The sequence below is a fragment of the Aegilops tauschii genome, chromosome 6, assembly GCF_002575655.3.
Source record: "Aegilops tauschii subsp. strangulata cultivar AL8/78 chromosome 6, Aet v6.0, whole genome shotgun sequence".
Lineage (NCBI taxonomy): Eukaryota > Viridiplantae > Streptophyta > Magnoliopsida > Poales > Poaceae > Aegilops > Aegilops tauschii.
Window position 1 is genome coordinate 325205660 of NC_053040.3, and position 8652 is coordinate 325214311.

General features: G+C 40.7%; 1 protein-coding gene across 1 annotated transcript; it reads left to right on the top strand.

Moving 5' to 3' along the window:
- Nucleotides 1-325: 325 nt before the first annotated feature.
- Nucleotides 326-8283, top strand: LOC109773176 (inositol phosphorylceramide glucuronosyltransferase 1). The gene is made up of 10 exons (XM_020331875.4): nt 326-817; nt 3105-3225; nt 4546-4731; nt 5171-5319; nt 6238-6345; nt 6431-6568; nt 6660-6800; nt 7283-7562; nt 7645-7768; nt 8054-8283. Exons 1-10 carry the CDS (start codon nt 563-565, stop codon nt 8175-8177), a joined length of 1626 nt encoding a protein of 541 aa, XP_020187464.1. The 5' UTR covers nt 326-562; the 3' UTR covers nt 8178-8283.
- The last annotated feature ends 369 nt before the right edge of the window (nt 8284-8652 follow it).

Sequence of the window (8652 nt, forward strand, 5' to 3'; positions counted from 1 at the left end):
CACATGCCAAAGAAGCAGAGAAGGGGAAGACAGAGGTGGCGGCGGGCCGGCGGTGACAACGGGGAGAGAAGAGCGGACGAGAACGGAGTTGGGATGGCGGCGGAAATCATCCAGGAGCCGCATGAGAACTCACGGGGCGCTAGGGTTTTCTTTCCGCATAGAAGCACTTTCGTCGTACGTACATTCCGAAGTGTATACGTGCCTCCGGCCGAAGCTTATTGTGTGTTGGTCCAGAGAAGCAAAACATGTGCCGTGCAGCCGTCCGACCTTTCCAGCTCGGTTCCATGTTCCTTCTCTCAAGCCAACGAGATCCACCTGTAGGCGCACGCGCTCGCAGAGTTGTAGCCATCGCCGTTCGTCCTGTACTTGAACGGCCAACGAAAATTCCAAACTCCACACTCTCTTTGACGGAAAGGAAAACGAGCCAACAGACGAGGCGCTGCGGGAAACCGTCGTTGCTCCTTCCGCCGCTTCCTCGGCTCTTCGCCGCGCTTTCCCCCCTCCACCGCCTCTCTCTCTCTCTCCTCCCCGCGGCAACCGATCCGGCCCGACCCGGCTCGCGATGCGGTGGAGGCCGCGCAAGCTGGGGCTCTGGGCCGCCCTCCTCGCCGCGGTGGCCCTGCTGGCCGTCGGCGGCGGAGGCGGGGTGGCGGCCGCGGCGGGGGCGGAGGAGGCCTACGTGACGCTGCTCTACGGGGACGAGTTCGTCCTGGGCGTGCGCGTCCTCGGGAAGTCCATCCGCGATATGGGCACCCGCCGGGACCTTGTCGTGCTCGTCTCCGACGGCGTCTCCGACTACTCTCGGAAGCTCCTCGAGGTATGCGCGCACATCTGTGCTTCAGTCGACAAGTCAGCGGGATTGGTACTATGAGCTTGCGTGCTGATCGGTTCTATGTCTTAGTTTAATGTTGGACCGGGCCACCGAGGAATTTGGCATTAAAATGAATGATCTACAAGCTGGAAGATGGAGCTCGCAGCTTATGTTTCTAGTTAGAACTTAGGCTCGTCTCTCTCTCGTACTTCAGTAATTCACTTGTGCAGTTGTGCTTCATCATGATGTAGAATCAAATAACTGTGCGTGTACTGTGCAGTAATTTCTCATTGGTGCAGAAAGCTCACGGATAGAAATACAACCCATCTCAATTCTCAAATTTACTTGCATTTTTGAAGTGCATGCTTTGGCACTTAACTGACGAGTGCATCTATCTTTTCCTGCAATATGTGTAGTGTGGTGTGAAGATGAAGTGCAGGGCTGGGAACAAACCCTGTGAATTGTGACTGCGCAATATTGGTGTAGTGAGTATGCTGATGAAGCAAACTCGTTTTACAGGAACACAAGTAAATATTTGACACATTTAGTAGGTCTAAGGAAATCTGTTAAAAGGAGATATGGTTCTATTTGTGTCAATCCCAGGATGAGTGTAGCAGTCATTAGTACCACTATTTAGAGGGAAGACTATGATGGTGCAAATCCATCCGCTCTGGTAGACTTTACGGGATTTTAAGTTCATTACTTCATTTGGTAGATTGTGGCTGTGAGGGCATTTTTATTTCTTTCTAATCTAATCTTTGACTACAGTAAGATTAAGGAGTACCTACGTGTTATCATAATAAATACTTCAGCAGATCCCCGCCTGATTTGCTTTAAATCATATTCCCCACCCACACAGTTTCTACACTTTGTGATCAGGGTCTTAAGTTCACCTGCGTCTATGGAATGCCCTTTTAAGTTATAATGAGGAAGCTTAGGGCATCTCACTTAATATGGATCACCAAATATCCGCGGACAGCCCAACCATCCAACCGTATTCATCAAATCCGGACGAGTAAATTGCAAAACACCACCACAATTGGGTCCAAGTTATCAATGCTTCAGGAAAAAACCACCAGAAAACATGCATTTTGGTGTTTCACGACTTTTGCGCAATTGTGGTTGTTTTTGCAATTTACTCAATCCGGACTGTAGGCTATGACTGACAGTGGGCCAGGCGGACTGAGAGGAAAAGGAGATGACTAGGACACATGGGCTGTACGAATATGTGGTCCAACTGACAGTGAGCCAGACGGACATCTGGACTCCCGCAAACCTCCCCTCGATTTGGTGCCAGTTTGTAGGATTTTGGACGTCCGGACCGGTCCAGACTGATTTGGTGACCCGGGTTGGATGGCTAGAAGTGTCTGGACTGTCCGGTCCGGACAATTTGGTGACCCGCGTTGGAGTTGCCCTGAGAGCTTGAGAGGTTGTAGGGATAAGACACCGGAGGAGGGGCTGTACTCTACACTTTGGTGAGTGATCAGGTGCTGTGAATGGTGGCAGGGAATAGACAGAGAAACTAGAGGGGTATGTTAATGCTCTAGGAAGTGACTAGTCGTTCTTGTTCTTGTTTAAGACTCATATTGTGCAACACTTGATACTTTATTGGTACTCTCTTTGGTAATTTGAGAAAAATTCTAGAATCTACATCCCTCCTGTGTCTTCTTTGCTATACATACAAACCATATATACATGGGCCTCATGGGCCTAGCTCTAACACACAAAGATGATTGCTTACCTCTTATCACACCAAAGCTTCAATAGTCATCCCCTTGGTAGCCTTAACTCTGATAGCAGACCTCACGGTCATATCATCTCACTCAAGCATAACATAGCTCATTACTCCCTTAAGCTGTTTACAGGGACACTGCTGATTGTTTCTTGCTCCTCTAGGATACTAGATTTCCACCAAAAACAAAAAAATATGTTTAATAACACGCATGCACGCACACGCATTATCTTAGCTCTGAGATTATATTACGTCAGTGGTTAGCGATTCAGAGTATGTATAAAAATAAAAAAATATCGAAAGGTTATACCTTAAATACTGTATCATTAGAGCTTTATGTGCCTAAAACCTCCACGGCCATCCACTAACTGGAAACAGGTCCTAAGTGAGATACAATGTGGACCCTGTTATAGTTCTTTACTTTGGAATTTGACATGATTTTTGGAGGCAACTTCACTCAGCAGACCAAAGAGACCCAGCATTGTCTTTATTTTTGTGACATCAATTTTTTTTCAAATTCTGTTGCAGATTAGTACCCACTTCATTTTTGATATATGACAGGCTGACGGTTTTATAGTGAAGCATATAATATTGCTGGCGAATCCTAATCAAGTGAGGCCAACAAGGTTTTGGGGTGTGTATACCAAATTGAAAATATTCAACATGACTACCTATAGAAAAGGTATGCTTGGACAACACTTCATCTACTCTTTCATGATTATTTTTATTTTTGTTTCATATCTTTTTGGTTTAATTAGATATATGCTATTCTGATTCAGTTTTACTTTGTTATTTTTTAGAGGTAATAACACCAATGGTGCTTGAACTTGCCACGGATGTTCACTTTAGTACCTGAACTTGAAAAATACGCCGAACTGGTTCTAAACTTGACATTAACGTGCAAATATGGTGCTAATCCCATTTGTAGACGTAAAGTGTGCTGAGGTGGCACACTCCATTTTTACAGACAAAAGAGGATTTTAGTTTAATATTATGTTGTACACAAAATAAATATATAGACGTGTTCAATAAAATAACTTACTAAAAATGTTCCTGTAATTTTTGAAATATGCGCTTATAATTTTGAAAATACTATTTTAAACATAGTCAATACAAACATTTTTATAAATGCATGGGTTATAATTTAATTTATAAATATTTAGGGATAACAACATTTACTAAATATTTACGAATATTCACTGCTGTATAATTTGGATCATATTCTTATTGTTTATATAATGTAAATATAATGAATGAGTAAATATTCATATATACATTTTAAATTATACAAACATTTTCTTAAACAACATACTTATGAATTATAAAAAATGTGAGTATAATTACTTAAATGTTTGAATAATGCAAATAATGTTTATGAACTTTAATTTTAAAATTATTGGTATTATTTTATATTGTATAAACATTTTTAAAATTCATATATATTATTTCAATTATATGAATGTTTTTAAAATAATACGTATATGAATATTTATTAAAAGTTAGTGTTTTAGTTGCATGTATAATATTTATAACTATTAATGCCACACGAATAGTTGAACTTTATGTGTATTACTGTGATTTAAAATTTACAGACTTTTTATAGAGTTTTTTAGGAAAAATTAACATCTGTTAAATGGGCCACACAGACTACAATCCAGTACCTCAAACTTTTTCGGTGGAGTGTCTAGCACGGCTCACTTGATCACTTGACGTCGCAGGTTTGATCGCTGTCTGTCAGACATATATTCAACTAAAATCTTGTTTCGTCTCTACAATTAGACCACCTTGCCAGATTACGGTGCCACGTCAGCACACTTTACGTGTATAAATGGTTTTAGCACTGTATTTGCGGTAATGCCAAGTTTTAGAACCAGTACGGCGTATTTTTCAAGTTCAGGCACTAAAGCGAACGTCTGTGGCAAGTTCAAGCATCACTGATGTTATTACCTCTATTTTTTATTATTGTGACACAACACGTTTCTCATAGTTTACTGTTTTCCAGTTGTTTATCTTGACGCAGACACCGTTGTAGTGAAAAGTATCGAGGATCTTTTCAACTGTGGAAAGTTCTGTGCAAACTTGAAACATTCTGAGAGAATGAATTCTGGAGTAATGGTTGTTGAGCCATCTGAAACTCTTTTCAAGGATATGATGAGCAAAGTTGACAGCTTACCTTCTTACACGGGAGGTAAGTGCATTACCGTACTTATCGTGCATGTTTTTCTTGCTATTTTGTTTCCCTTTTTCTTTTTGAACTAGACTTGAGTAACTCATTGCTCTATATTCCTCCAACTGAGAATGACCCTGCACCTTCTGTCCTTTGGGACATGGTATGTCAAGGAAAACATTAGTCCTTGTTTGAGTAATCGAGATGAACAATATGAAGAAAGTGCTTTTGCTACTCAATATTTGTATTACTTGCTTAGAGATTTCTGCATACTCTGGGAACCTCTTTTCCCTCAATCACGTGATAGTTGGAGCTTTCAGTAAATTTAGAGGAGCTGTTGGTGCTGCATATGTACATATGTGAAATGTGTTTGTTGTTGTCCTTTCTGTTCTACCCCTATCATTTTTTCATGTTTTATATCTTTTTAACACTGAATTAGTATATTGACTTGATCATGCAGGAGATCAAGGTTTTCTCAATTCTTATTATGCTGAGTTTGCCAATTCCCGTGTTTTTGATCCCAATAAACCTTTAACGCCTGAACCTGAGACGCAACGCCTCTCCACGTTGTACAATGCTGATGTCGGTCTTTACATGCTTGCGAATAAGGTATATACTATGCACTCACATATTGATCATATATTTGTTTTGCATTCTCTGATACTGACATTGTTGTTACTACCCTTCCCCGGACCCTACGCAAGCAGGAGCTACGTGCACCGGGCTGCCCCCTTACTATTACATTTTTTAGGCAGCATAACATTAGGTGCCCTGTATACTCAATCCATCATTCAAGTTTATTCTCTTGTGTTAACAAAGAAAAAAAAATCTCCTAGAATTCTAGTAATACATATTAGATTATCTTTTATCCTGGAGTATGTACATATTCAAATATGTTAACAATACATTGAAAAGGTTTTTATTCGCTAAGCATTTGATGTTCTGTTTGAAGCCTTCTATCGTATCTTATTTGATGTTCTGTTTGAAGCCTTCTATCGAATCCTCACTTCCTCCTCTATGTATATGCCAAGGGGTTTCTTCCTCTTCAGCCTTCATTTTACGTGTCTTCGGAAAATTCAACTTAACCTAAAACTGACCGAACCTAATTTCTGACTTGGTTAGAAGGAATACACCTATTATTTTGTGAAAAACATATGGAACCAAGTTTTGTTTTCTGTTTTTACGTATAACAGTATGATTGGAAGCATCTCACCTGTTGATTTTCCAAATCCCGGCCCTTTCCTGTGGATCTGCCTACTGGCAGTAACTGGCTTCCTGGCAGCGGTTCTTCCATCCCTGTTTTTGAGATAGTGTTGTCTTATGTTTCTGTAGAGCTTGATTAATGTACAAATGTGGCATTAGTGCTCAAAGCACCAATGTTTCAGATTTTGAAACAAACTTTTCAATATCGCACTAACACTATCACGAGATTTAGGACACAAAATCCTTGCGTGAATTTGTTGTCACATACCATCGATGCCCACCTGTTGATTATTTGTGAAACTCACCTTCTTACATTTGCTTCAGTGGATGGTCGATGAGAAAGAACTTAGGGTTATTCACTACACACTTGGACCTCTTAAGCCGTGGGACTGGTGGACAGCTTGGCTTGTTAAACCAGTAGCTGTATGGCAGGTAATAAGCTACTTCTCGTGTGGTTCAAAATGAAACGTTAAGTAGCAGCATGATACCAATGAACTTGTGTTATTTATGGTTGCAGGATGTTAGGCAAAATCTTGAAGAATCTCTTCCTGGAACTGGTGGAGGGAAAAACCCTCATGACCAGTTGGTGGTCAAAATTCTCTTCATTCTTCCCTTTTGCATGCTGTTATGTGGTTATTATGGGTCATGCTTTCAGGTTAAAGTCCTTTTCTTGCTGAAAATATTTCCTTTAATTTCATAGATATTTGCACTTAAAAGCTGATGCTTGTTTTATGTTTTTTTGACAGACTAATAAGGAGCTGTTGAGTATGAGAACTCTGTGTGCTTTTGCTAGACAAGCTCGCTATAAATACAAATCTGAAGAGGCACTTCCATCTTATTCAACAGTTGGAGTGGCTTCATCTTCCTTTGGTATATCAAATCAAAAGGTTGGTTCCTTTTCAACTGTAAATGGTGGATTGTAATTCTTGCTACTAAATAAGCACACAATGGTGTCTTGCTATAGCCAATTGAGTAAAGTTAAAGAATATAAATGGCCATTATTGTCCTATAAGAAAACATTTTTTATCAATTTTCCCTAGCCACTTTTAAGTAGTAGCCCTTTATGTGCTGTTAGTAAATGCTAGCATGCTAAACAGCTGTGGCATCAATATACCATTCAACCTTCTTGTTTATGATAATAATTTCGTCTATTGGAAACCTGTAGATTCATATGAATGGCAAGGTTTTGTTTTCTTAAACAAACTATTCAAGTGTTCACATGGTCACAGACAGAGGAGCTATCTTTATACCGCTTTCACTATTTCAATTTAGTCCTGACTATGATCACACGTATCATATCTCGTTCCATCTTTCTAGTAAACAAGGTTACATTCATGACCATATCTTGATGACTTCTTAACTCTCGCAGTTATCTACTGGAGCACATCTGAAGTTGCCTTCTTATTTTGGTGCAATCGCTGTGGTAGTCTGTTTCATTTGTGCATTGATATCTCTTGCATTTGCCTTCCTTGTTATTCCACGGCAAGTGATGCCATGGACGGGTTTGCTGCTGATGTTCGAGTGGACCTTTGTGACATTCTTTTTGTTGTTCGGGGGCTACCTTCGTTTTGTATACAAATGGGGAAGTTTTAGTGCAAATCATGCTGGGTATGGCAGTTTGGATTCATCGGAGAATCATACTGGCACAGGTACGTTAGCTTCTAGAAATTTCGTGTCAACTTATAGTTTCTTGTTCAAGCTGAGCTAACGGATGCTCTGGTCTGTTTGCAGGCCATCAGGGGAATACGTCTGATTGTGACACAGCTTCAGCTTTCTATTGGATGGGGATGGCTACCATCTCTACGATAGCACCATTATCACCAACCGTCCTCGGCATAACTGCCATTTTTGCAAAGTAAGATACTAGGTGGCTTCTTGTCTATGTCTATGCTTCTTCATTTCAGGGTACGACAAAATAATTTGGCTTTAACTTGGAAATTCTTTTAGTCCGCTTTGAACCCGTCCAAACTGTACTCAGTTGTGATTAAATTCAAAATGTGGAAGTTGCTCCTGAGCATGAGATATCTTAATTTGACACTTCGCCATAGGACTTATTACATGGACAATTGCAAGCTTTGCAACCGTGATGTTTTTGTCATGTGTTTGTACTGTCTTAACAAGATTCCGTTTCCTTTGGCAGACTTGGGTTGATGGTAGCGGGTGGTGTGGTGCTGGCGTCATTTATGACATACGCTTCGGAGCATCTGGCTGTGTCTGCCTTTGTCAAGGGTCAAAGAGGTAGATCGAAAATACCCGAGAGGTAGAAGCAATTTTTTTGTATTATGTGTTCCATGTGCCCATGTTGTATCATAAGTCTGTAAACACAATGTTCTATATGATTCATTTATTAGTAGAAAAATGCCCAGGAAATTGGATAGTTGCACTCATGTGCAACTTTAGTTTTAAGGTGTATTTCTTGTTTTAACTCTAGCTCTCGCAGCGAGTAAAGGGAATGGCAAAGCGACGCAAAACACACGCTCGACAGGAAACAACACCAAAGGAAAGCCAAACAAAGGTAAAGCAGACCTGGTGAAAATCAAAATGAACGAACAAAATCGTCAATCCCCTAGAGGGTTTCGTTTTCCCTCCGCCGGCGGTAACCTGGCCGAGAGTGGTTTCTCAGCTGATCTCGTCCTGCCTCTCGTCCGCCGTTTGTTTGGTCTCTCTTGGCTGATTGGAAAGGAAGACAGATTCAAGACGATATATGGCAGACGACGTAGAAGCTAGTGGATCTCATGA

Bases quoted from the DNA above. Each gene is read 5' to 3' on its own strand.
- LOC109773176 (XM_020331875.4), top strand. From the start codon at position 563: ATGCGGTGGAGGCCGCGCAAGCTGGGGCTCTGGGCCGCCCTCCTCGCC. The intron at 4,732-5,170 runs GTAAGTGCATTA...TTGATCATGCAG, and splicing joins CTTACCTTCTTACACGGGAG to GAGATCAAGGTTTTCTCAAT. The intron at 7,769-8,053 runs GTAAGATACTAG...TTCCTTTGGCAG, and splicing joins ATAACTGCCATTTTTGCAAA to ACTTGGGTTGATGGTAGCGG.